Source organism: Sturnira hondurensis, unplaced genomic scaffold (assembly GCF_014824575.4).
Source record: "Sturnira hondurensis isolate 20B ecotype Veracruz unplaced genomic scaffold, ASM1482457v3 Scaffold0004136, whole genome shotgun sequence".
Taxonomy (NCBI): Eukaryota; Metazoa; Chordata; class Mammalia; order Chiroptera; family Phyllostomidae; genus Sturnira; species Sturnira hondurensis.
In genome coordinates this window covers 30157732-30184738 of record NW_028076767.1, presented here as the reverse complement: position 1 = coordinate 30184738, position 27007 = coordinate 30157732, and the positions used below count along the sequence as shown (strand labels likewise).

Genomic DNA, 27007 nt, shown 5'->3' with positions numbered 1-27007 from the left:
CCTGGCAGCTGTCTCCACTGTGGGTCTCTTTCCCCTTCTACCTTCCGTGTGTTGGGAGTGAGTTGCTGAGCACAGCTCACACTCAAGGAGACGGGAACCAATCCTCACCATCCGGAGGGCAGAGCATCAAAGAACTTGCGGACGCAGGTTAAAGTCACCACAGAAATTAACTAATGAGTATTGGGAGGGGAGATTGTGCAGATACCCTCTTTCACCTGCAAGTTTCGCCCATGCCGCTTAGCCTTCACAGGTGGATTTTGCCTGAAGCAATCACTGCTGTGGTACGCTGGGCATTTTTCTATTTCTCTCAATCCCTCTGTGTCTATTTACGGAAATCCTTCTGTGAGGGAAGTCCCTTCTCCCCAACTTATTATATGTGTTTAGTCAATTACATTATTTTTAAAAAGTCAATGATCAGGGCCGGGGGCGGTGGGATAGGATGGGAGTAGAAGACAGAAAACGGTACTTGAACAACAATGAAAATAAAATAATAATTTTTAAAAAGTTAATTATGTGTTTAAACAAAATACCCTCCCATGGTTCAAAATTCAAAATGAGTGCAGGTCTCTCTCCCACCCCTGTCCCCAGCCACCCTGTCCCTGTCCCCTCCCCAGACAACCAAAGGCAGTAGAGACTGTGCGCATGCACCAGCAAGACCCATACATCTTTCTAGACAAACGGTTTTAAAGTGTTCATAGTGTTCTGCACCGTGCACCTTTTCACCTGACACTATATCTTGGAGATCAGTGGATCAGAACGCAAGGAGCTTTTTCATTATTTGACATAGTGCTCCCGTGTGTAACTGTGCCAGGATTGACCGCCTCGTCCCTATCAATGAACATTTAGGTGTTCCCAGATGTCTTCTGTCACAAACAGTGCTGCTGTGTCCCAAGTTCCAGTATGTATAAGGGAACCTACAGATTTACCCGCACAGGAGGGAGGGACCACAGGGCATGCTGGTTTCCATTTCGGTGTTGCCACACTGCCTCTCTTGCAGAATGCACCAGTCCACAGCCTGCCCGCTAAGGCTGCTGTACTGAGCACTCCATACCACATGACTTAAAGCAACACAAATGTATTCTCTCACAGTCCTGGAGGCTTGAAGTCTGGGAGATTTGGGCTTTTACGATGAGTGAGGTGGGGCCCCGAGCTGGTACAGAGCAGAGGAGGGTGTGGCCTAACTTATAGAACAGGGTTTATCTGGCTGCTCTGTCCAGACTAGACTTGGGGGGAAGGAGAGGCCGGAAGCAGGGAGGCCAGGAAGGAGCTGATGCAATAGTCCAGATGAGAGGTGGCCGTGGCTCGGGCCTGGTGGCTGCCTGTGCGTGTGGTGAGCTGTGGTTGGGTACAGGATGCATTTCCAAGGTTGAGTTGATAGGACTTGCCAGGGGACTGCATTCAGGCCGTGAGGAAAGGGAGGAGGCAAACATGACTCCATGCTTTTGCCAGGGGCAACCAGGAGGCTGGCACTGCCATTCTCTAAGGTGCGGGCAGCACATCACGGGATCGGTACAACACTGAGAACAGAGCCTGGACGGGGGTAAGCACCATCAGGGGTGAGCTGTTCTTCTTGCCTCTGAAGATCCCACTTTTGGCTCCAGCTCCCTCCCCCAAATAAACCATCCTTGACCACCCCCTCTCTCAGGGCTGGTGGGGCAGTAGGTCCTCAAGATGGCTGAGAAATCTGTTTCCCAAGAGGCCGGCATTTAAATGTACCCTTTGGAGGCCTAGGCAAGCAGTTTCACTTCTCTGACCATTAGTTACCTCATCTGTAAAATGAAGATAATAATTCCCTTTCTGGTGAGGAGCAAATGAGAAGCAATGGATGTAAGTGCCCAGCACGGTGGCAGCCTCCTTCCTCCCTCCCCAAGCCCCAGTGGTCAGGAAGAAAAGAAGCAAAGTCGGTACCCACCCCAGCTGTTTATTGAATGGGAAGGTGGGATGGAAGAGGTGCAGAATGGGGAGGTGGCCTGGGGCACAAGGGCAGTAGGGCCTGCCAGGTAGGAGAGAACTGAGGGACACCCGCCCGCCCCACCCAAAGAGGCCCCTCAAGGCTGGGGACGACACTGAGCCCAGGGGTAGGGGTGTGGCAAGGCCGGTTCTTTCCCGCTATCTTGGAGCGCCCCCTAGTGGTAGAGAATGAAGACGCTGCGTCACCTGTGGGTGATTGTTTCTGGGTGGGGGCTTGGAGGGACAAAGCCATCCTAGGTCTGCTGCTCCTAGTTCTTAGAGGCCATTTAAGAACATGTTCAAGAGCCACTTGGGATCATCAGGCTTCCAGCTAGTCTCCCTGGGCCAAGCCTGGCCCCAACCCCTGCGAGTCCCATGAAAGCCAAGAAGGTGCAGGGCCCTGCTCCACCTGTGGAACAAGAGCTGGCCCAGCCCTGCCAGGGCAGCTCAGTTGGTTGGACTGTTACAGCCTTGTCCCAATACGCCACAGTTATGGGTTCCGTCTCTTACCAGGGCACACACAAGAATCAACCAATGAGTGCATAAATAAGTGGAAAAGAAATCAGTGGCTCTCTCTCCTCTCCTCTCTCTCTCTCAAATCAATAAATGAAAAATTAAAAAATATTTTTAAAAGCCCTGGCTGGTGTAGCTCAGTGGATTGAGCATGGGCCTGTGAACCAAAGGGTTGCTGGTTCGATTCCTGGTGGGGGCACATGCCTGGGTTGTGGGCCAGGTCCCCGGTGAGGAGTGTGTGAGAGGCAACCACACACTGACGTTTCTCTCCCTCTCTTTCTCTTCCCTTTCTCCTCTGTCTAAAAATAAATTAAAAAATAAATAAGCAAAATGTTTTAAAAATATTTTTTTTTAAAAAAGAGCTGGCCTGGGAGGAGTCAGCAGATGTGAGTCGCTGTTCCTGCAGACTGCCAGCGGCCTCATCCGTGCACTGGGGCTCAGATAATAGCCCAGTAATAGCCCAGGATGGGATGGACAGAGGGGCTCAGATGCCAAAAGGCATGAAGAAAACACACTCTAGGGGCTAAATGGTTTGCGCCATCCTGGACAGGAAGTCCAATGAGCACCTCTGACCCATCCTGAGGCATCCTCACGCAGCTGACAGAGGGCAGGGGTCAAGGGAGGAGAATGACCCTGCCACCCCACCCCCACCCATGTTTGCCTGTAGGGGGTAACACTTAGATCAAGGGAGAATAGGAAAGTCATGGAACTCGAGGATCTGGTCCAAACCCCTTGTAATACAGAGGCAGGAATGTGGTTTGAAAGGGTAGGGGTCTGGGCCAAGGTCGCAGAGAGCGAAGAGTAAGGACAGGTTGACGCTTCCTGCCCCTGAAGGGCCTGGGGAAGGAGGGTGGCCGGGAAGTTTTGAGTGGACTTGGGGAAGATTGGCATCTGGGACGGGTTGGGGCCCTATCCCCTGGGAATGGGCATGAGGATGTGAGCTCCAGGCTTTCCAACCTAGAGTTGAGCCTTCTGGCAGCGTAGAAAGGAGGGTCCCTGCTGACAGGGAGAAGTTACAGAGACAATGGGAGGGCTGGGTGTGGTGGGAGGAGGAAGGGTCCAGACCCTGGGCCAGGTGCCTCCTTTGGCCGTGTGGGTGGCTCAGGAGTCCCACTTGGGCTGGATGGTCTGCACGGAGGATTTCCCAAAGGGGCTGGCGGGCGGTGAGAACCAAGCCTGGCCGCTGGCCTCGCAGAAGATGGGAGACAGCTGCTGCTCCGACTCATCCCCGAAGACCTCCACGTGGCTGTCGGCTTCCGTGTCCAAGGGTTCTGCCTTTCTGTCCTGGCTCAGCCAGCCGGTCATGGCCCAGAACAGGCAGATGGCCAGCAGGACGCCGGCTGCCACACAGAGCACTGTGCCTGCCAGGCGGCACGTGCCTAGAGCCTGGTTGTAGTCGGCTGCCCGCTGATCCAGCACCAGGAACTCGCCCTCTCCAATGCCCACGAGCTTCGGGGGCACCGCATAGCCTGTGGTCAGGGCTGCCACACCCAGCAGCAGAAGCAGGGTCCCCGAGGACAGGCTGATCTGGAGAGAGGCAGACAGATTGGGAGGCGGTCAGGGTCAACCCCTTGGCCAAGGGATCATCTTGGGTCCCAACTGGACTTAAAGGAGACCCCTTAGTCCACCTTAAGAGATGGGAGCCACAGAACACACCTGCTAGGGTCTAACTGACATGGGGCACACACTGATTCTACTTGGAATCTTGGGGCCTCTTGTTTAATTTCCTTCCCAGCTCCCACCTGGCAGGGGATTTCTCTTGCCAATCTTGAACCAGCCCCCATCATTATTCGGGTCCTATCTTATCCCTTTGTGCCATCTACCCTCTCTGTCTCTCTGTGTGGTTAACTCCTACACATCCCTGAGATTGCACCTTAAATCTCACCTCCTCAGGGAAGCCTTCCAGGATACTCTGAACTGAGTGTCACTTACACTCTGTGCAGATCCTGTGCCCATTCATTTTTCAGTGCACTCACCGTGGTGTATACTAGGGCGTGTAGTTTGGTTACTGTGTAAGTGATGTCTGCCTGCCCACCGGACTGAGAGCTGAGAGAGCCGTGAGAGCAGAGACTGTGTCCATTTTGGCTCACTAGGTGTGTTCCACGCCTAGCACTATGCTACGACAGAGCGGCAGCTGCGGGAGTGTTTGCAGAATAATTAAATGGACCACAGGTAGGAGCTTCTGGAGGGCAGGAACCACGTCTTCTTCAATTTTGTCTCACCAAGAGCCTAGCACATGGCCTGGCTGGAAGACGCTTTAAAAACATCAAATACCCGCTGGCTGGTGTGGCTCAGTGGACTGAGCACGGGCTGTGAACCAAAGGGTTGCAGTTTCAATTCCTAGTCAGGGCACATACCTGTGTTGTGGGCCAGGTCCCCAGTAGGGGGCGTGGGAGAGGCAACCACACACTGATGTTTCTCTTCCTCTCTCCCTCCCTTCCCCTCTCTCTAAAAATAAATAAATAAAATAAAATAAAAAAAGTCAAATACTCATTGACCTTCTCCTGCAAATCTTCCCTGACCACCCCAGGGAGCACTGAGAGCATTTCTTCTCCCAGCATCCTCTGCAAACCTGCTGAGGTTGAGAGCTCACCCTGCCCAGTTTATCAAAGAGCCGTGCCCGCTGCAGGGACTGGGCCTGCTGCCACCTCCACACCTTTGCCCACACGGTGCACCCTAGCTGGCCACTCTCCCAGGCAGATGTGAACATTGTTTCTCTCACGTCTTCCACCGCCCCAACAGCAGTACCCCAATAAGTCATTGGAAAGCACAGTAATATTTAAGTGGGAGGAACCCCCATTCCTGCCAGTCAGCATAACCCATCCCCCTGGCCATAATTATTACTTCAGGGCTGGGCAACTGAGCCAATCAGAGTCTATGCAATACTTGCCAGGACTTCCAGAAATAAAGCATTGTTTCTTTTCTGAAGGAAATACTGCAGGGTTTCCCTTGGATGCTGTAGAGTGGAAGACCGAGGGTCAGCATAGCAGCGGCCGGCTGGGGAACATGTGGGAAGAACCCGAAGCTAACAGGGGCTGCAGGGAGGCAGCCCATGGGAAGCCTGAAGACCAAGAGAAATCTCTAGTCCTCAGTGTGAGGGTTTGAACTGCTGAATCAAACCTTGCCTGAAAGCACACAACCTCTGGCCTCTTCTGCAAACAGCGACATTTTCCCTTCATTGTGTAAACCTATCCAAGCTGGGTTTTCTATTGCTTGAATGTGCAAAACTCCTAATCCCTGCCCTGTCCCTTTTCTTCCTCTCCACTGAGTCCTCCTCTTCCTTGAAGCTGCAGGAAATCACCAGTCGCTCCTCCTCAGGCCTTACCTTCCAGCAGAGTGAGGGCCAGGGTCGACGAGGACACAGAACAGGAGGCCCCTCAGGGTCATCGCTGAGGGCGGTACCTGCACAGTCCTCATAGAAGAGGTGCAAATAGGAACGGACCCCATACCACTTGCCGTCTTCCACGTTGGGGCCCCGGCTACATCCACAGGAGCGGTCATAGGTTGGCATCTTGGATTCCTGCGGGGCAGGCAGGGTTCAGCCAACAGAGGGAAGGGTCAGTGAGAGCAGCCCGTGGAGACCCTCCCAGGCTCCTAAATCTTCATGTGCCACCCACGTCTCCTGCTTCAGACACCCCACACTCAGAGCACAGCCTGGCCTTCTGGAATCCTGGCCTGGCTTTCCCTGGTATACTGTGAACAGGCCAGTGCACTGAAGGGTGTTAGCCCAGTGCCTGGCAATCGTAGGTGTCAGTAAAGGTGTGTGTTTGCTCTGGAGGCCCCTCAGTGGCTGGGACAGTGGGTTCTGGAGCCTGGCTGTCTGGACTGGAATCCCAGACCCACTGCTTCCTGACCGTGTGGCTTTAGACAAGTGCTTTTACCTCCTTGAGCCTCAGTTTCCTCATTTGTAAATCAGGGCTAATGACAACACCTTGCTTTGTACAGTTATTGTGTCCTCCAGCACCAAAAGAAGTGGTAGCTGTTGTGATGGTTATTATGACTGTAATTTCATCATTATTATTTTCACCCTGTACTTTTGGAGTCCCGTGCCTGGGATGAGAGGCCCTCATCCTCATCTCCTCTGCAAATCTCCCTCCCCTTCAGCGTATTCCTGGGGGTAGCTGACCTGGCTGATGCTTATCCACTCAGGCAGAGCTCCCCAAGCTGCAAGGCCTGAAAGGGTCTTTCCCCAGGGCTGCCACTCAAAAGGTGACAACCTCCAAGTCCCAGGGAATCTTGACTCCACAGGAAGTGAAAGTCAGGGGCCCTTGGGATTAGGGGCCCTTAGGGTCAGGGGCGTTAGATTTCTAGAGAAGCCTAGCTAAGATCCCCTCTTCTCACGCCCGGAACCACAGGTCTCAGGAATGAAAGGTATTTGCACATCCACACACAGGTAGGACCAGAATCAAAGCTGGGGAATGGGGCCGTGCTGGGGGAGGACTAGGCTCCTGCCCTTCCCACCTAAGTGACAGCCCTCAGACAAAATAAAGCAATGAGTTTGTTTACACTGAAGGAGAAAGCGAATTTCCAGCCCCCCTCTCACTTCCAATCAGATCCGGCCCTCAAAACCCTTCAGAGAGAGACTCACCAGCAACCCCCCCCCCCAAACAGAAACATACACAGATGGACACAGGTACACACGCACCACTGAGACCCACACCAACACAGACACACAAACACCCCAAAGAGACATTACCAGACAGCCACTCATATTATACCAAGCAGAGACACATGCAGATAAACACAGCACAGAGAAGCAAACACAGGCACACACAGACACACGCAGACGCACATACAGCCAGTGTTCATTGGGGTGATTCTCGAGGCCCCCCCCCTCCGAGATTCACACATGTCACAGATGTGTCGTAGCAACACCTGCCTATAAATCACAGCTCTTCACAGACCTCCCCTGCAATTCAGGAGAAAAAGAGGAGAAAAAGGAAGAAAGAGAGAAAATTGACAGGCAAAAGGCAGAGACTAAAAGCGAAGGCGGAGAATAAGGACAAGAGGGTTGGAGAGGGTTGGAGAGGGCGGGAGGGGCGGAGCTCTGAGGAGGCGTGGTCAGTACGGGGGCCGCCCCGGGCTGAAGAGCAGAGGAGCCGGGGTGGGAGAATGAAGGGGGCCCGCAGAACTGTCGAGATAGGGCAGCCACCATTAATTAAAGGCCCTAAGGGAGACGGCAGGGAAAGGGTGCAGGGATGGCTGGTCTGGGTTAGCTCCTCCCCTGTAATTCACTGTCCTTCCCCAAATATACATAATCACTCAATCTTGCTGGCAAGGAAGAGGGAAGGTGACCTTGACGCTGCCTCCCCCTCGGCCTAGCCCCTCCCCCCCTTCTCCAGTGCGGGGAGGCGGTCTGGCGGTCGGGAGGGAGGGAGAGGAAGCTGAGGACCCAGCGCGGGTACCCGGGACCAGGCTTGCAGAGGGAACACTGGGGAGGGGCCCAGAGGCGGGAGCGGGGAGGAGCTCGTTGGGGAACGAGCGGGAAGAGGAGGGGGCCCAGCTTCTGAGAGGGGGCTCCGCGGCCGAGTAGGCGCTTGGGGTTAGTTGCGCGGGTGGACGACCGGCGCGAGGGCGTGGAGATGGATGGAATCGCGTCTCTCTGCGCCGCCTCAGTCCTTCTTCCCAGAGCCCCAGACCCGCCCACCCGCGTTGCCCGGGCAGGAAGAAGGGGCGCCCTCCTGGGGGCCAGGCCGGAGGAATCAGGCCAACTCCCCTGCCCCCCACCTCACCAATGTTTCTGGCCCCACCTCGGTTCTCTGGTCGAGAGTAACTGCGTCCTTTCCCCTAGAGGTAAACTGAGTCGGGGTGGGTGGGGTAACGGCTTTTCAGTAGAGAGGTGGGCGCAGGTCTTGTCCTGTGAAGCCTCCGCCCAGCCTATCACCCCAGGGATGTCTCGGGGCGCTGGCTGGTGCGATCGCTGCCCCTTGCTACTTCCCCGAGAGCCCACCTCCCAAAGCCCGAGGCACCCCAGGGCTTGGGCGCTGCAGTGCTGCCCGAGGCGGGACGCAGCCTGGGCCAGGGGTGGGTGGGAATTCGGGCAGGGGTCGGGGCTCGGGGTGGGGGTCGTGGAGCGGCGTTCAACTCACCTCTCTGCCTGCCGTCTCAGCTGAGCCGGAGAAGGAGCGCGAGCAGACCGAAAGCCGGTTCGGTCGCGCCTGCGCCGCAGTCGGGGGTGGAAGGGCCCCCCCAAGGAGTAGCTGCAGATTGCGGACCCCTGCAGGACCGCGAGCTCCTGTCCCCTTCCAGAGTTCCTTTCTCTCTCTGAGTCTCCAGGCCCCTCGCAGAGACCCCACCCACCCCCTGGGCCTCACGCCTCATGCAGTCCCCCCAAACTCCTCACCCGAATCTCGCAGCACTCCTTCTCACCGAAGACCCTTGCCCTCACGGAGCCTTCATTTCCTCACTGTACCCTTCGTCCCCTCTCCAGGTCTCATTCCCCTCGTGGAGCCCTCACCCTCTTCGCAGACTTCCATCCTCACCCCTTCTCTCTGAGCACCCCCCATCACAAAACCTCACCTCTCTCCCTGAGATAGGGGCCCCTTATCTCTTACTGAGGATCCCACCCTCTCATTGAATCCCCCATCCTCTCTCCATTTTTTTTCCTCTTTGAGCCTCTACCGCTTGCTAAGGATCCGCCCCACCCCCCTTATCTTGAGAAGGGAGTTGAGATTGGGGTGGAGGGATTGGAAAGATTTCTTTCCCCAGGAAGGGCCGATGAGACAGGCTCCCTTGTGCTTTCCCAACCTACCCCTGATTCTGCCCTGGGCAGTGGGTGCCTATGGCCCCTCTCATTGGAAAGTCTTTGTCAGGTGCCTACAACCTTGGTTTTTTCCCCACATGTGCTGTGTGGCCTTCGGAAAGTCAGTGCACCTCTCTGGACTTCATCAGGTGCCACTGCACAAACATGTGTTCATGTCTTGAACATCCACTCTGTCTCTCTTCCTGCTAGGGCTGGAACACGGGGAGGAATGAACTCTGCACATCCTTTTTGTTCATTGTGGTCTACCAAGACTCACGCAGGGCTTGGCACTGAGTAGGCAGCTCAATAAATACTTTCTGAACACAGATTAATAATAATATCAAATACACAGAATGGAGCAAAAGTAGATTTACAAATGTTTGTATGAAAAACTACAATTAATAAATAATAATACAAGAATAAACTGTGTTTTGCCCTGGCTGGTATAGCTCAGTGGATTGAGCGCGGGCCTGCGAACCAGAGGATCAGGGCTCGATTCCCAGTCAGGGCACATGCCTGGGTTGCGGGCCAGTTCCCAGCAGGGGATGCACGAGAGGCAACCATACATGGATATTTCTCTCCCTCTCTCCTTCCCTTCCCCTCTAAAGATATATAAAATCTTTTTTTAAAAAAAGGATAAACTGTGTTTCGTAAACCTACTTTTGCTCCACCCTGTGTGATGCTCATTATGCGCAAAGGCTTGTCTGAGTGCTTTATATGTACTACTTCCTCACTTAACAGAGAGAGAGAGAGAGAGATGGATTTCAAACTATAAGCCTTGAGTGGAGAGGCAGGCTACAAGAGATCCTTCAGGGCCTCATAATGAGTTTGGACTTCAACCCAAGAGAAGTGGAGATCCATGGGAAGGTTGTAAAGAGGAGAGGGATGTGAACTGATTTGCACTCAAAAGCTCCCTCTGGCCTTGACTGGTTTGCTCAGTGCGTTGGAGCACCATCCAGTACACCAGAAGGTTGTGGGTTCGATTCCTGGTCAGGGTACATAGCTAAGTTGCAGGTTCCATCCTCAGCCAGGGCAAGTATGGGAGGTAACCAATCAATGTTTCTCTTTCCCTTCCTTCTCTCTCTAAAAACCAGTAAAAATATATCCCTGGGTGAGGATTTAAAAAATAACAATAAAACGATCCCTTTGGTTGCTGATCCCTTAGGGGAACAGGATAGAAAGCTCAAGAATGGCAGCAGAGAGACCGGCAAGGAGACTCCTGTCCAGAGATGCTGATGCCTTGCCCAGCGAGCTTGCAGAGAAATGGGTTCAAGAGACGTTAGGGGTTAAAATGAACCAAAGAGATGGCAACAAATTGGAGACAACCTGTGATCAGGTGAAACATGGCTGTAAATTCCTTAGCACTTCTCTTCTAGAGGACCCTCTCTGTGTGTTTGAGTGAGCTGATGACTGCTTCAACCGCTGGAGTATGATGGGCACGATGCCCTGACTTCCGAGGCTAAGACACGGAAGGAGGTGCACTTCCCAGGAAGCTCTAGCTCTTGGAGACCTGAGGCTTTATGCAAGAAGTCTGTCTCCTGTGAGGCTGCTGGGGTGCGAGGAAGCCAGTACCACATGGAGAGCCCACAGGAAGGCACTACAGTCTCAGCTGCACTTGGCCTTCGAGTCGTTCTAGTTCAGTCGTCGGACAAGCCAATGAAGAAGCACCTGGATGATTTCAGCACACTGCCATCTGAATCAGCTTCCGTTCTGATGGTATCAGAGAGGGGATGGGTGAGGCTCTGGAGGACTCGGGGCGGGGGGTGAGGTTAAAGGCACGGAAAGATGGGCTAGGCTTGAGCCCGAGCAGGAAGAATGCAGTGTCCTCTGCTTCATAACAAACTGAACCCTGGGGAGGGAAGAGAGAGTGGCCACTGGGAGAAGACAGAGGGTGCTGGGTGTGAACTGAACTCAGGAGTCAAACAGATTCAGGTGAGGATCTCCGCTCTGCCACTTGCTGCTTACATGATGTATCTGCTCCGAGCCTCAGTTTCCCTGATTGTGAAATAGAGATCGTATTCGTGGTTGCCTCTCAGGGGGTTAGAAAGAGTGAAATGAGATGTTCGTCTAAGACACTTAACAAAGTACCTGGAATGTGTTGTCACCATTAATAATGTTACGTTAGTTTATAGGTGGGAAGTTGAGTGACATGACACCTGATAAATTGAATGCTCTTGAGAGAAACAAGACCCATTATCTATAAAGAAAAAGAAAGGTTTTAGTTCAACAGGAGGCCTGAAAAGGGTGATAAAGCAGATACAAAAGGCCACATTTGGTGTGATTTTGGTGTGATTATATACAGGAACTATCCAGTAAGAAAATCTGTAGAGGCAGAAAACAGATGAATGGTTCCTGGCAGCTGGGGGAAGGGGAGAATGGGGAGTACTGCCTGCATTGATTTTTTAGGGTGATAAGAATATTCTAGAACTACATAGTGGTGTTAGTTCGCCAACGTTGTGAATACACTGAATGTCACTAATGATGTTTTCTGTTGTGTATATCTTACCACACTTTCTTAGAAAAGGTGGAGAAGATCCAGAACAATCGGTAATAACGACAATAGCAGTGATAAATACAACTTGTTGAGCATTTACTCTGTGCCTGGATAATCTACCTCCTCAATAACCTTGTGAGACAGAAGCTGTGATAATTCCAATTTTTCAGATGATAAGTCCTGGATCTCAGGAGGGTACGTCACTTGCCTGAGGTCATTTGGTCACAACCTGGCAGACTCTGAACTGGCTCAGATGGCTCTGAGGCCACGATCTGTGGAGACAGTGGCCCACATGGCTGTCGCTTGCTTTGCCATCGTCAGGAGAAACGGGGATGAAGAAGGCAGCTGATACCCCAGCTCCTGGGTTGGGTGAGGTTCTCCTGGTCGGGGCAGGGGGCAGGGGCAGAAGGAGGGAGTGATGGGGATGCAGAGAGTAGGGGAGAGAGCGGATCCCACAGTGAACCTCAGGAGGATCCTGACTCAGCGGGGAAGGACGCCAAGGCAGCCCAGGAGGGGAGCAGATGAATCTAGAGAAGATGCAGGGATTCTAGACTGAGGAGCTCAAGGAAGAAAAAAGAAATAGCTGGATGGGAAGGAAGGGAACCTGAAATCAGAGTGTGGGATGCTGTAGTTCAAGGTTTTAGATGTAGAACTTGTAAGAGGTGAGAAGGTCTAAGCCAGTGCCGTCCAACAGAAGTTTCTGCAAAGATGGGAATGTTCGTGCCGCCTGCACGGGGGCCACTGGCCACGTTTGGCTATGACGCCTTTGCAAAGTGGCTAGTGTGAGTAAGAACCTGAATTCTAAATGGTATTTAATTTTAATGACTTTAAATTAAGTTCAGCCCAGTGCAGTTAGTGGCCACTGTATTGGACAGCCAGGGCCAGCGGGACAAGCCTCACTGTCAGGGCCCTCCTTGGGACCTGCAGACCGCCATCTCAGACCCCCGTCCCTCCCCACTCACCCAGTGCTTTCACCTGCCCTCAGTGGCCTCTTCTTCACACTGCAGCTGAAACGATCCTTTAAAGCGTGAGTCGATTCTCTCCGTCCCCTGATGACACCTCAACTTACTCAGGGTAAAAGGAAGACGTGGTGGATTAAAGATGGCTCCAGAGTCTCAGTCCCCCTGCCCTTCCAGAGGCGGAATTTTTCCTGCCCCCCTGGAGGCTGCCCTGGCTGAGAATCGCTTTATCCCATGGGCTGTGGTAAAGGCAGGGACGATGCTGTGCCAGCTCTGGACGAGCCTTTCAAGAGGACTGGCTTCCTCTTCACTGTCCTGGAACACGCATTGGTGGGTCGCTCCCTCTTGGACCCCAGTCCCCATCCTGAAGGGGCCCAAGCCACGTGGAGGTGCTCCAGTTGACGGCCGCAGCCAAACTTCCAGCCCACGGCCAGCGCCGGCTAATGCACCAGACATGTGAGTGAGTCATCTTGGATGTTGCTGCCCACTTGAGCCCTCAGATGACGTCACAGGAGCAGAAGAACCATGCCAGTGACTCCCATAAACCCACCGAATCTTGAGACATACTAAAATGATGTTGTTTTACGCTACAAAATTGTGAGATGGTTTTGCAACAACAGATAGCTCAAACTAGTCCTAACTATGGCCTATAATTGTACCTCCTCCAGAACCTTACTTGCCTCCTTATGTCATCTTCTTTCACTCCCTCAGTCACTGTTCTCCAGCCACACTGGCCGCCTTGATGTTCCCGGAATGGGCCAAGCACATCAGGCAAACTCCTACCTCAAGGCTTTGCACTTGTCTGTCTCTGCCTTGTGCTCTCAGCTGGGGCTGAGGGTCAGGGGCCTCCTTCGGGCAGGACTCCACAGTTTATTGAGCTTCCTCATAGCCCAGTCCCTGGATCCCAAGGGCGAGTATCCCAGGAAAGGGGAGATGAGAGCTGTGAACTTCTTATGGCCGGAGTCTGCAGACTGGTACAGTGTCACTTCTACCTTATTCTGTTGGTCCCAGAGGTCATATTCAAGGGGCAAAAATGTACTCCCCAACTCTCTGTAGAAGCAATGTCAAATAATTTGGGGGCAATGTTTTAGAAAAGCTAGGGCACTCCAGAGCTGGTGCATGACCCTCCAGTTTCCTTCTTTCCTGTCACAACAGTTGTGGAGACTGCGTGTTTGCACGGTCATGTCAGAAGTCGGTAGTGAATGGAAGTAGGCTGCATTGTTGAGCCCGTGAGGGGAGGACAGCTGCTCAGGAGAGTCACAGCATCAGAATATGGTTCAGTAAGAAATAAGCCTTTAGCCCTGGCTGGTGTGGCTCAGTGGATTGAACACGGGCCTGCGAACCAAAAGGTCACCAGTTCGATTCCCAGTTGGGGCACATACCTGGGTTGTGGGCCAGGTCCCCGGTGCAGGGTGCGTGAGAAGCAACCACACATTAATGATTCTCTCCCTCTCTTCTTCCCTTCCCCTCTCTCTAAAAGTAAATAAATAAAATATTTTAATTTTTAAATTTTATTTTATTTTTTATTATTTTAATTTAATTTTTTATTAATTCTTGTTCAAGTACAGTTTTCTATCTTTAAATAAAATATTTTTTTAAAAAGAAATAAGCCTTGCCCTGGCTGGTGTAGCTCAGTGGATTGAGCACAGGCCTGCGAACCAGAGGGTCACGGTTCAATTCCCAGTCAGGGCACATGCCTGGGTTGCAGGCCAGTTCCCTGTAGGCCAACTCCCAGCAGGGGACACACGAAAGGCAACCATACATTGATGTTTCTCTCCCTTTCTCCTTCCCCTCTAAAGATAAACACATAAATAAAATCTTTTTTAAAAAAAGAAATAAGCCTTTACTGTGCCGGCCCACTGATATTTCCCATCATGTGTTAACTGGGTCACAATCCAGCCTATCTTGACTCATAAAGAAATTGGTACCAGAAGTAGGGTTTTTGGGTTACTTATGCAACCAAAACTAAAATAGGTGGCAATACCTTCGTGGCTGGCACAGCAGGCAAGAGGGCGGGCAATCTGTGATATACAAAAGGAAAATGTTTCGTAAAACCTTCACTGCGGTAATGTGGGGAGCAGGCTCTACAGGCACCTTGGGTAGCATTTGTCCAAATGTTTAAGAGAAAGAGGGGCTCAGGAAGGAGCTGGCTCATTTGCAAACAGAAACAAAAGGAAACAGAGTTGAGAAGTTTAGGTCCTTGCAGATGTGGCAAAGTCTGATGCCTCTTGGGCCCAAATAGTAAGAAATGAGCTTTTCAAAGATGCTGAGCGCAGTAAAATCGATGAATTCTCAAAATGCTCCAAGGCCAAGATTAGGTTAAGGCAGCAATTTCCAACCGTCCCGCTGCAGGAGTTTGTAAAACATGCAATACCTGAGCATTTAGTGGGGCGGAGGGGTGCGGGGGGCACTGACCTTTTTTCCTTCCGATTGCCCAATAAGAATTGACAATAGCCATCTGGTGTGAATGAATCAAAATTATACCTACTTTTTTTTGGTCAGACTGGCAAATATATATTTTCCGGTGTGCCACAAATTTCAGTAATTAGTTTATGTGTGCCAGGAGATGAAAAAGGTTGAAAGTCTCTGGGTAAAGAATATGGCCTTCACACTCATTTAAAAAACTTCTCAATGGATTAAAGTACCTGTGGCTAAAGTCAATTAAAATAAGAGATTGGATTTTAAAAGGTATTGGATGGAAAAATATGCTCACATGGATGAAATGATTCAGGGCCAAGATTATGTTAAGGGTGCGGCTTTACCGCCTGTTATTCCTGAGAACTGCCATTACAGGAAGAGACCTTGTCAGGGTAAGAAAGCAAAGGAATAAAGCAAACCTGAGCACTGTGTTCTGAAACATATGAGGGGTGCGGTTTGGGTGCATGCAACTGGCTGGAAGCAAAGAGATAAGATGACTGCATTTTTGAGGGAACTCTTCTGCCAAAAAAAAAAATCACGAGCCTGGGATAAAAAGCCCGTGATGGTTTGAATCGCAAAATGATCCAGGTGCCTACGTACGCCTGTTAGCACAGCCACTGTAAAAAACGACAGCAACACAAAATACATAACGTGTTGGTGAGGGGGTGGAGACGTTGGAACCCTGGCATCGTGTTGGTAAGAAAATGGTGTAGCTGCTGTGGAAAACACTATGGCAATTCCTTGAAAAATAAAAAAATAGAATTACCAAATGATCCAGCAGTTCCACTTGAAAGAACCAAAAGCAGGTATCTGGAAGAGGTGTTGTACACCCTGTTTATAGCAGCATTATTCACGGTGTTAACGTGGAAGTGACCCAAGTGTCCATGTATGGATGAGTGGATAAGCAAAATGTAATATATACACATGGTGAAATATTGTTTAGCCTTCAAAATGAAGGAAATTCTTGCTTTTTTAGAATATTTTATTTCTATATTTTTAGAGAGAGAGGTAGAGAGATATCAATGTGTGGTTGCATCTTGCATGGCCCCCAAGCCAGGGCTGGGCCACAACCCAGGCATGTGCCCTCCCTGGGAATCGAACCAGTGACCCTTTGGTTTGCAGACCAGCACTCAATCCACTGAGCCACACTAGCCAGGGCAGGAAGGAAATTCTGACACAGGCTATAACATGGATATACCCTGAGAACATTATCTTAAGTGAAGTAAGATAGTCATTAAAAGACAAGTAATGTAAATTCTGCTTATATGAGGTACCGAGCGTAGTCAAATCAGAGACAGAAAATAGAACGACTTTTGCGAGGGCCTGCGGGCAGGGGAAGGAGGAATTATTTGATGGGTGTAGTGTTCCAGTTTTGCAAGATGAACAGAGTTCTGCCGATGGATGGTGGTGGTGGTTACTCAACAATGAGGCTGCTTAATGCCACTGATCTGTACACCTAAAAGTGGTTAAGATGGTAAAGGTTATGTTATGTGTATCTACCGCAATTCTTTTTAAGTATCAAAATGTTAGAAGAAGGAGGAGGAGATCGTCCTAGGGCTCCCAACAGTTCGTATGCAGGAAGTGAAAGGAGAACGCTGTGGGCTGCCCAAGAATCCCAGGCAGCTCTGGGTCTGATTGCCTTCCAGTCCATTCCTTGCTCTTTCCTTTCTAGGCTGCATTTCCCAGTCACCCTTGTCAGCTGGCACACAGCTGAGCTCAGTGGAGAGGAAAAAGCAGGACTGGAGACTAGCAGGAAAAAGGGGGAAGCCACGATTTTTCTGCCCCGTCTCCTCTGCCTCTCTAGCCCACCCTGACTGATACAATCACTTCATCTGAAATAGTGGCCCCTTCTCACATTTCATCCCCTTCACCACATGCCATTATTATATCTGTTTAAGTGTTGATTTATTGTGTGTTTCCATCCACTGGAGTGTAAACTCCATGAAGGCAGGGACTGTCTGTTTTGCTCACTGCAGAATTCCCAATCCTTAAGACATTGCCCAGCTCAGAATAGGCACGGTAAACATTTGTTGAAAGAGTAAATAAACCCCACTACTGGGAATATATCTAAAGAAACCCAAAACACTAATTTAAAAGAACAGAAGCACCTCTATATTCATTGCAGCATTATTTACAATCACCAAGATATGAAAGTAGCCCAAGTGTCCATCAGTAGATGAGTGGATAAAATAACTATGCAACACAATGGAATACTACATGGCCGTGAAAAAGAAAACTTCCCCTTGTTGACAGCATGGATGGGCCTTGAGAATAGTATGCTAAGGAAGTAAGTCAGCCAGCAGAAGGCAAATATATGATCTCACTCATATGGGGAATCTCATGAACAAATTGAACTAACAAACAAAACAGAGGCAGACTCATAGATAGAGGATGACAGCTATGGGGGGCGGGGAGTTAGGGGGTGGAGGGATCTAGCGAAAAGGATAAAGGACTCACGGGCATGGACAGCAGTGTGGTGATTGCCAGGGGGAGGGGGTATAAGAGGGATTAATAGTGATGGGGAAAATACATTGAAAAAGTGAATAAATTTAGCAATCAGATAAAACAGACATGAGAAGAGAGAAAGCCTCCAGGAGCACCTGGCAGGTATTCGTAATCTGCATCAAAAGCAGAGGTCAGGAAACTTCTCTAAGTCACACAGCAAATCCTCGAGGGACTTCAAACTCAGGCCTCTTTCCATTCTGGGTTGGTATCCAGGTCTCTAAAGAGATCCTTGGGGGAAGATTGTTTTTTAAGACAGAAGAAGCAGAACTTGACATTCGCTTAGTTAACAGGAAATTCTGTTGCTAAGAGACCTCTGAGGATTGGGGAGAGGGTTAGAATCTATTGCTAGGCAACCTGGAAGAAGCCAGACAGGCAGGTTTGGCTATAAGCACCTTTCTCCCACCTTTTCATAGGCCAGGCAGGGTGTGCTCTGACAGGCCTCTAGTCCAGCCACCTGACTGAACAGAGGGGGACACTGAGGCTTCGGAAGGCCCTGTGATCAGCCCAGAGTTGCTCCCACTTCTCAACAAGAACAAAGACAAATGGCACGGGAGGCCCCTGTCATGAGTGGCCTGGCCTGGCTGAGGCGGTTTTAAGACGGAGCTGGTAGCCGAAGAAGAGCATGAAACAGTGAAGAAGTCCATTGCAAAAGGGCCCGAAGGCCAGGTGGAGGACTTGGACTTTATCTTGGATATAGCGCGGAGCCGCCGAGAGGTCTTCTGCGGTGGTCAGACTGCTGCTTTCAGAAGACCCCGCAGACTGCAGAGCGGAGACTTCGGAGAAAGTCCAACAGCCTCCAAGGCCCTTCATGCTCTTGCCGGTCTGTCTCCTCTCGCCCACCACCCCTCCGTCCACAGCTGACTTCTCTCCATATCAGCCTCCCTTGCCTTTACTGGTGTCTGAAAGCTTGCCTTTCTTTCCACTTGCCTTTACTGGTGTCTGAAAGTTTTGTCCTGTTCTTCTATTTAAAATCGCTGTCCCCCGACTCAGAAGTGTGAATAACCACACTTCTGTTCATTTCATTAGGCTCATGAACACTATGGGTCAGGAATTCAGACAGGGCAAGAGGAGGTGACTCGTCTCTGCTCCGTGAGGGCCGAATCTCAGCCTGAAAGGCACGCAAGAGCTGGGAGTGACTTGAGTGGCGGGGCTGGAATCCCCCTGGAGGCTTCTTTGCCTACACGTCTGGACCTGAGCAGGTGCCTGCATACCCGGAGCACCTCCCCGGGGCCTCTCCATGTGTTTTGAACTCTTCACCATGTGAGGGTCTTAGGGGTGATTGGACTTCTTACCTGGTGGTTCAGCGGGGCCTAACCTTGGAAATGCACAGCGTCGATCTGCTGTATCCTATTGGTTACAAGTGGATCACAAAGGCCAGCCCAGATTCGAGGGGAAGGACATTCACGGAAGCAATGTCCAAGAACTGGAAACCATGTTCTAAAACCACAACCACTTACTGAGATCTCACAGCTTAAAATCACCACCTCCTGGAGGGCACCCTGCTCCGAGGCCGGACCGAGTGCCTCCTCTGTGTTCCCAGCCCCGCTGCCCATCTCCATCAGTGCGTTTCTACCCCTGTGTTTGTGTATCTCTCTCCTTCTCAGATTTGTGGATTCAGTGAGAATGGACCATGTCTATCTTTTTCACCTTTGTCTGTCCAGAGTCTGACATCAGCAAACCCTTAATAAATAAGGGTTTTTCTGTTGAATGGGTGAGTGAATGAGACATTGAATAACCTGAAGTGTGGAGTCTTCCTCATGAAGCTTATATAATCATTGGAAATAGGGATGAAAATAAAAACCTGTATGTGCCAAGTATGATTAAGAAAAATAAAACAGCCCTGGCTGGTGTGGCTAAGAGGGTTGAATGCCAGCCCACAAAACAAAAGGTCACTAGTTTGATTCCTCATCAGGGCACAGGCCTGGGTTGTGGGCCAGGTCCCCAGTTGGGGGTGCGCAAGAGGCAACTGATTGATGTGTCCCTCACACATTGATGTTTAGCTCCTTCTCTTTCTTCCTCCCTCCCCCTCTCTCTAAAAACAAATAAGTAAAATCTTGAAACAATAAAAATACATAAAGAAAAATAAAGCAAAGGAGACAGTCTAAGAGGGGCGGGGTGATACTTTATGTAAATGGCTGGGGAAGGCCTTTCTGAGGTAGTGACATTGGAGTTGAGAAGTGAGGGTGTAAATATCTAGGAGACGAGCATTTTAAGCAGAGCAAATAGCATGTGCAAAGGGCCTGAGGTGGCTGTGTGCTTAGCAGCTTTGAGGAACAGCAAGGAAGCCAGTTTGGATAGAGCATGGTGAGCAGAGGGAAAGCCAGTGGAGATGGGTACCCAGGTGAGCCTTTGGCTTTGAGTCTGAGCGAGATGGAGACCCCTGGAGAGTTCTGAGCAGGGTGTGGGCGTCACAGTCTGATTTACAGATGAACCAGACCCCTCTAGCCGATGTGTGGACGATAAGACTGTGAGTAGGGTGAAGGAGAAAGGAGCCTAGTGAAGAGGCTGGTACAAGATCCAGGCAAGAGATGATGGGGGCCAGGCCCAGCGGAGTGGCCACAAAAGAGATGAAAAGTGGCAGAACGCAGGACACATTCTGAAGGCAGAGCCAAGGAATCTGAAGCTGTGGGAAAAAGAGGAGACAAAATGACAGAGAGGTTTGGGGCCTTTTACTGGTATGTGAAAATGTGGGTGAGGTTGGGGAGCAGGCTTGGGAGCTCTGTGGAAACAAGACTTCATTTTTAGACATGCTGAGTTTGAGGCGCCAATTAGATATTCCCAGTGCACATGACAACAAGGCAGCTAGACGTATAAGTCTGGCAACGTTGGGATGGAGATATAGACCTGAGAATCCACAGTTAGGATGAGCAGAATTCTTTTAATTGTATTTATTTTATTTTTAGAGAAGGAGAGAAACATCAATTTGTGGTTGCCTCTCTCACCTGCCCCTAAATGGGGACCTGGCCCGCAACCCAGGCATGCGCCCTGACTGGAAATGGAACCTGGTTCGTAGGCCTGCACTCAATCCACTGAGCTACACCAGCCAGGGCAGATAAGGGAATTCTAATACTGCTCCCAAGATTCCTACCCACGGGCATGCCTGCGGGACACAAGCCCTCCCCCACAGTGGGCAAGATCGGCTAGCATAATGGATGTCACTCTTATGATTAGGTGACATTATATGGCAAAGGTGAAGGAATTTTTCAGAAGTGTCTCAGGTCCACATTAGTAGAATTTCAGTTCATCTAAAAGGAGATTTTTCTGGGTGGACCTGATTGAGTCAAGCGCGTCCTTTAAAAAGAGAGCTTTGCCCGAGTCAAATGACCGGAAGCTGAGAGTCTCCTGCTGGCCTTGACAAAATACGCTGCCACGAGGTGGGATGGCTTCTGCAGAAAGAACCTGCGAGCGGCTGGCTGGGAGGAACCAAGCGCCGCACCAGGTGACGGCCAGGGAGAAAGCAGGAACCCTGTCCTTAATGACCGCAGGAACTGAGTTCTGCCCACCACCGTGTGAATTTGGAAAAGGGTGCTGGGCTCCAAGAAGGAATGCAGCCCAGCCAACGCCTGGACTGCAGCCTTGTGAGCCCGCCCCCAGCAGAGAGCCCAGCGAAGACACACCTGGACTCTTGTGAAATAATAAACACAGGTTGCTTCAAGCTGTTAAGTTTCTGGCGATTTATTATGCAGCAACAGATAACCAACACATTAGCGTGGAAGCGTCTTTAAATTCCTGGAACCAAGATGGCTCAAATAACCCAGGCAAGGGACCTGACGGTTCAGCCCGACTGCAGGAACACTGTGGGACACACCCCGACCCCAGCCCCAAATGCTTCCTACTCGTTTCAACCACTAGGTGTCCCCAGAGTCCACATAAGCAGATCTCTCCACCTTTCTCAGGTCAGAATCCATTTCCTTCTGAAATGGAAGGAACCAAATAGTAAATGGTGTCTCTTCTATTCCTGTTCCACCTCCTCCACTTTACTGCAAGGAAACGAAGGCCTGCAAAAAGGAAGGGCCTGGCCCCAAAGTCCCCCAGCGCTCTAGCTCTGTAAACCGCCAGGCTCTTTACCCCACCCCCCACCCCCGCCCCGACTCTGCCCTGCCCCCCACCCGGGGGATTCATTCTGAAGGGCAAACAGACTGATGCTGGCTTTGAAGATTTACCAGGGAAGGACTGGAAAGGAGAATGACATCAGCAGAGGGCTCCGGAGTGCCCTGGGGGGTGAAGCTGGCCTCTATGTGATGTCTACTGGAAAGGGTACAACCTCCAGTTTGGGACAGTGTTGGTGGTGAATGGAAGAGGCAACTCCTGAGGGTGGGGAGGCATCAGAGGTGCCCCGTGATGGTTGCTGAGCCCGCGAGCCACGCCCTGGTCCTGCCCCTGCACCCTCCATAGCAGACTGGGTTCTCCAGAAGCAGACACAGAGACTGAATTTGGGGTGCAAAGTATTTATTAGGGATAAACACCTGCGAAAAGAAAAGGGAGGAGGAAGCAGGCCTGTCAAAGGCCCCCTCACCCTGGAGGGGCCCTGGGCTAGGATGGGGGAGGGCGGTGCAGGTGCTGCCTGCCAGTATCTAACCCACACTGAAGTGAGATGGCCAGGCAGTCCAGTGAATCCCGCTCTGACACCAGACAAAGGCTGCCCCGGCTGAGTAGCTCTCCACAGCCTGGACAGACCGACCGGCAGAGTGCCAACAGCTGGGGGTCTCCACTGACCCTACTTCCCAAAGCTGAGGAAGTCCTTACCTGGAGGGGGTTCTGGGTGACACACCCATCTGCCACACCTCCTCAACCCATATAGGACTTCGTTTTTTGGTTGCCTTGCTTCCAATCAAGAGACTGAGAAGCCGGCACTGTAATTTCTACACTGCCCCAGGCCACCTTTCTGTATGAGCTCAGCCCTCCCAGAGCTGCTTTAGTTCTCCTTTAAGTCATCTGTAAGCACCCCAAGCCCCCGAATACCACCTCTGAATGAAGTCTGCACACTTGGCCTTGGTTCTTACCGGGGAAATGACTTTGTCCAACCTTAGGAATTTACAGGATCTGGTAGAGTGAAAACTAGGGTGAGGGGGCCTGGCGGGGGTGGGGGTAGGGCGGGGGGACAAAAGGATTTTGAAAAGCCTTGGTCTCAGTTTCCAAAACACACTGGTGAGAATCTCAAGGGCAGGAATCATGGCAGTTTGGTGCTTTTCTTCACTCACTCAATAAAAACATGCTTTGGGCCGGTTACGGGATAGGCACTGGGACAACCCCACCACTCCAGGCCCTGAGCCAGTCTTACACCAGCTACAGTTTCAAGCAGGGAGAGATAGTGCCCTTAAGGAATACAGAGACCAGTCCAAGATGTGGAGCTGTCTCTGACCTTGGCTGCTTGCAGGTCCTCCTGCACGTTGCGCCACCACTGTGACCCTGTTTCCTCCTCTCGACCGGGGAGTAGTACAGTTCATGGGACACCATGTTAAATGCTTCTCACTTCAAACTTCGTTTCCCCCTAAGCAGCAGATACAGTTCCCATGTTACACACAGGGCAGTTAGGGGGAAGTGAACTTGCTCAAGGTCATGCAGGTAATGGTGGACGGAGCTAGGCTTGGAGCCCACACAATGTGGCCCAACCCTGCTTTTCACTTCTCACTAAGATAAGGGTCAAACTCCCCCCCGCCCCAAGACCAGGTATGCCTGTACATTTCATTTGGTCCACAGAGATTTAAAAACCAGCTTTCACTCTGGAATTGAGATGTTCAGAAATACCCAGATTCCACTTTCTCTTGAAAAATCTAGCCACCCGGCCATTGTGGGCGGCAATCTCACAGGGTCACAACTGGCAGGAGGTGGGCAGTTGTCCCCACCTTGAAGCTGGTGTCCACCCAGACTCTCATGCATTTATGCTACCTGCCTGGCCCCTGCAGGAAGGAGTTTGGCATCAACGAAGACCAGGGAGTCCTGAGATAGAGGGAAGCAGAGGCCTGGAGCAACCAGGTGCCTTGTCCTGGAATTCCCAGCTCTTCCTATACAGTGCTAAATCAAAAGACTTGAACCTGGCAAACTGTTTGGGAAGGGTTGAGGAAAGGCACAGACATGTAGAACCACAGGGCGAGGTAGGGGCAAATACACTTTATTCAGTCCTGGCATCAGACTGGCGGAAGTCCTGCTGTGGGTGCCAGTGCCCCAGATGGGAGGGATCCCTCCCCTCAGCTACTAGACTAGTTCTCCAAGACCACAGACAATGACATCTCTTCACTCACATGACGTTTTCTGGTTTTTTTTTTCATTGTCTTTTTGTTGTTGTTTTACTTAAAAAAGAGAGAGAGAAAAAGAGCGCAAGAAAGGCCCAGAGCCGGAGCACCAAGCGTAAAGGAGGCAGCTGGTGGCTTTGTCAGCGATGGGAACGCGTGGGGCAGAGGCCAGCAGAGACCCTGGGCAGGGGTCCCGGAGGACTCTGGGACCGTTTGTTCCTGAGATTTGTGTGTGTGAATGAGAGTGTGTGCATACCCGGGGGGGTGAACACACGCCGGTGAGATACAGGTAGTGAGGGCAAAGGAGGTGGGGGTGGGGGAGGCCGGAGGGGCGGGGCCTGAGCAGGGAATTGGAGTTAGACGGGTAACATCAGGGGCAGGGTCCCTAAGGCACCCCGAACTGGACACAGCTTCCTCCTAAGCATTGCTATCCCTATTTTTCACGTGGAAAAACAGGCGCAGGGCACACCTCCACTGCTCCAACAGCCTTTCAGTCTCACTGGTCCAATCGATGGTCTCAAGTCAGCTGCTTAAAAACAAGGCTCTTAAAAATGAGGCTCTTCTTGACACTCCATCTGCTATCATGCTTCAGTCTCAAGCCCCTAGTAACAACGTGCCTCTTTTCTCCCACTGAATACTATCACTGGGGGGCACAGAGAGGCTTGAGTGATAGGACGAGGTTGTGGGCTTCAGGAGCCCAGGCTCGGGAGTGTGCCCTGAAGTGACCGGGCACTTCCGGGGCAGGGGGGAACGTGGCAGAACCCTGTCCCCCATACTGTTACATGTCTTGGTTCTGAGTTTTCTTGGTCATCCCTTCCTCTCATGCTGAATTTCCAGAGAAAGGTTCTACCCCCAATTCCCAGGTTGAGGAATGAAAGAGAGGTTTCTGGGGACCAAGATAGGCCGCAGAGGCATTCAGGTAGTTGGTGTGTGTGGGGGGTTGCCGGTGGGTCTGGGCGACCCCAGTAAGTGAAAGAAGGTTACGCCACTTGGGACAATTTCAAGTTCCAAACCAATCCTTCCAGACTGGCTAGTTAGTCCCTTTCTCCCCCTGCTGAGTGCTCCTCCCATTAAGGCAGTGACGCCCCGTCGGGTTGAAAGGAAGCCGCAGCTCCCGGATCAAAATATTTCTCAGGATAGCTCTGTACCCACTCCACTTCTGCCCAGTGCAGGCCAGAGGGACCAGCCCCCTCCTCCCAAGGAGCATTAAGCATGCGCAAAAAGGGGGCGGGCCCCTGCGCTCCCAGAGTAAAAGAAATGCGCCCCTCCCCCCCTTTGGGAGGGGAGGGGCCTGGGAGGAGTACGCGGGGCCTCTGGGCCCCAGCGCCCCCTTAAACGAGAGAGGAGGGGGGCTCAGCGAACGCGGAGGGATTCCGGAGCAAGGGCAGGGGCGTGTCCTCCGGCCTCGAGGAGGGGCAAGTGCATAGTGGGGGAGGGGCACAGGTCTGTAGGAAAGGACGGGAGGTATACCGGAGGGGGGCTGGCTGCTGGTGGCTGTGCAGAAGGGGGCAGGACGGGGAGGAGCTTGGATGCCAGGGAAAGGGTGGGGGTTGGGCTGCCTTGGGGTGTGTCTGCGGGGGAGGGGCATGTCTGGATTCGAGGGGGGATGGGCACGTCTAGGAGGGGGGAGGCTGCGTGGGAGATGGGGTGCCAGCCTCGGCCTCCGAGGGGCCCCAATACCTGATTCCTGTATGTAAACAGCTGGTTTGGGGGCTTGCGCGCCCCGCTGACGGTGGGCTCAGTAGGTGAAAACCAGGTCGGCGATGCTAGACGGGCGCCAGTCCCCCGCGATCATCTCGGTAACCTCAGGGGTGCAGTAGTCCGGGAACTCGAAGTGCGACGTGCCTGACGGAGGCTGCAGGTCAGGGTCGCGGTCCAGGGCGCTGCAGTCCAGGCCAGCTGGGCCAGGGGGCAGTCTGGACAGAAAGCCCAGCGGCTCCTCTCCCGACGCCACCGTCTCCTCTTCGCCTTCCTCCACCGCTGCCGCCTCCTCCTCCTCTTCCTCAGGCTCCTCGTCCTCCGACGGAGTGGGGGAGGCAGTAGTGACAGCCGCTCCCTCGCCCGACGGCCCCTGAGCGCGCTCCGCCGGTCCCCGGGCAGCCCGCCCTGCCGGGACCATCTTCCACAGCTCCCGTCCGGGGGTCTCGACCAGGCGCACTTCTAGCAGCTCCTCGTCGTCGTCCTCATCGTCGTCCTCGGGCGCCGCTGCGCTGCCCCCCAAAGGCCCTCCTGCCGCTCGGCGGCCCCCGCGGCTAGGCAGCTGGGACCCCGGCTTGAGCCGGCTGCCACCACCGCCGCCACCGCCGGGGGGGCGGGGCCGCGCCTTGGCTGGCGCCCCCTTGCTCTTTTTGCGCGGCCGGTACTTGTAGTCCGGGTAATCCGCCATGTGCTTGAGGCGCAGCCGCTCCGCCTCCCGCACGAACGGGATCTTCTCCGAGTCCTGCAGCAGCTGCCAGCGGCGGCCCAGGCGCTTGGAGATCTCGGCGTTGTGCATGTCTGGCCACTGGTCCATGATCTTTCGCCGCTCGTGCTGTGACCACACCATGAATGCGTTCATCGGTCTCTTAATGTGGCCGCTCGGGGTCTTGCACCAGCCAGGCTCACGCGCCCCCTCTTCGGCCGGCCCCGGCCCCGGGGGCGGCGGCCCGCCGTCCCGCTTGGCCCGCGTGCCCCGCTGCTGCACCATCGCGCCAGGGCCCGGGGCCGCTAGACGCCGCCGGGGGCCGTCCGCATCCTCCGCGGCTGGGGGTGGGGGAGGAGGCAGCAGCGACGGAGGGGCGGCCCCGCCCCGTAGCTCGGCCCGGCCCCCGAGAGCTTGGGAGCGAGGAGCTGGGCGCTCGGGCCCAACGGACGGCGGGGGGAGGTCAGCGGCTCGGTCTCAGGCGGGCTCGGCTCGTCCCCGCCGCCTCCCGCAAGTTGCGCCCCGCTGCACGCTACACATTGTTTTGCGGGGGCGGAGGAATCGCACCCCCGGACCCCCGCGGGCTCTCCTGGCAGGCTCCTGCTCAGCCGCGGCCTGCGCGCACCTCTCCCCGCCCGGTTGCCTTCCAGTGTCTTTCTCCCCGCGCGGCCCCGCTGGCGCGCGCACCACCCCTCCCCCTCGCCGTCTGCGGGCCGCTGCGGCGCGCGCGGGGCCGCCCCGAGTAAACACCGAGGTGCCCGCTTGGGCTGCGGCCGGGCCACGCCTCGCGCT

The 27007-nt window shown here is 52.9% G+C and overlaps 2 protein-coding genes across 2 annotated transcripts; both read right to left on the bottom strand.

Annotated features, from left to right (window-relative positions):
* Window positions 1-2777: 2777 nt before the first annotated feature.
* Window positions 2778-8648, bottom strand: NRSN2 (neurensin 2). Its single transcript, XM_037044720.1, has 3 exons — window positions 8553-8648; window positions 5789-5983; window positions 2778-3990 (listed from the first exon to the last, which is right to left on the bottom strand). Exons 2-3 carry the CDS (start codon window positions 5972-5974, stop codon window positions 3565-3567), a joined length of 612 nt encoding a protein of 203 aa, XP_036900615.1. The 5' UTR covers window positions 5975-5983; window positions 8553-8648; the 3' UTR covers window positions 2778-3564.
* Window positions 8649-23676: 15028 nt separating this feature from the next.
* SOX12 (SRY-box transcription factor 12) lies at window positions 23677-26981 on the bottom strand. Its single transcript, XM_037044252.1, has one exon. The coding sequence runs from the start codon at window positions 26498-26500 to the stop codon at window positions 25553-25555; it is 948 nt and encodes a 315-aa protein (XP_036900147.1). The 5' UTR covers window positions 26501-26981; the 3' UTR covers window positions 23677-25552.
* Window positions 26982-27007: the final 26 nt, after the last annotated feature.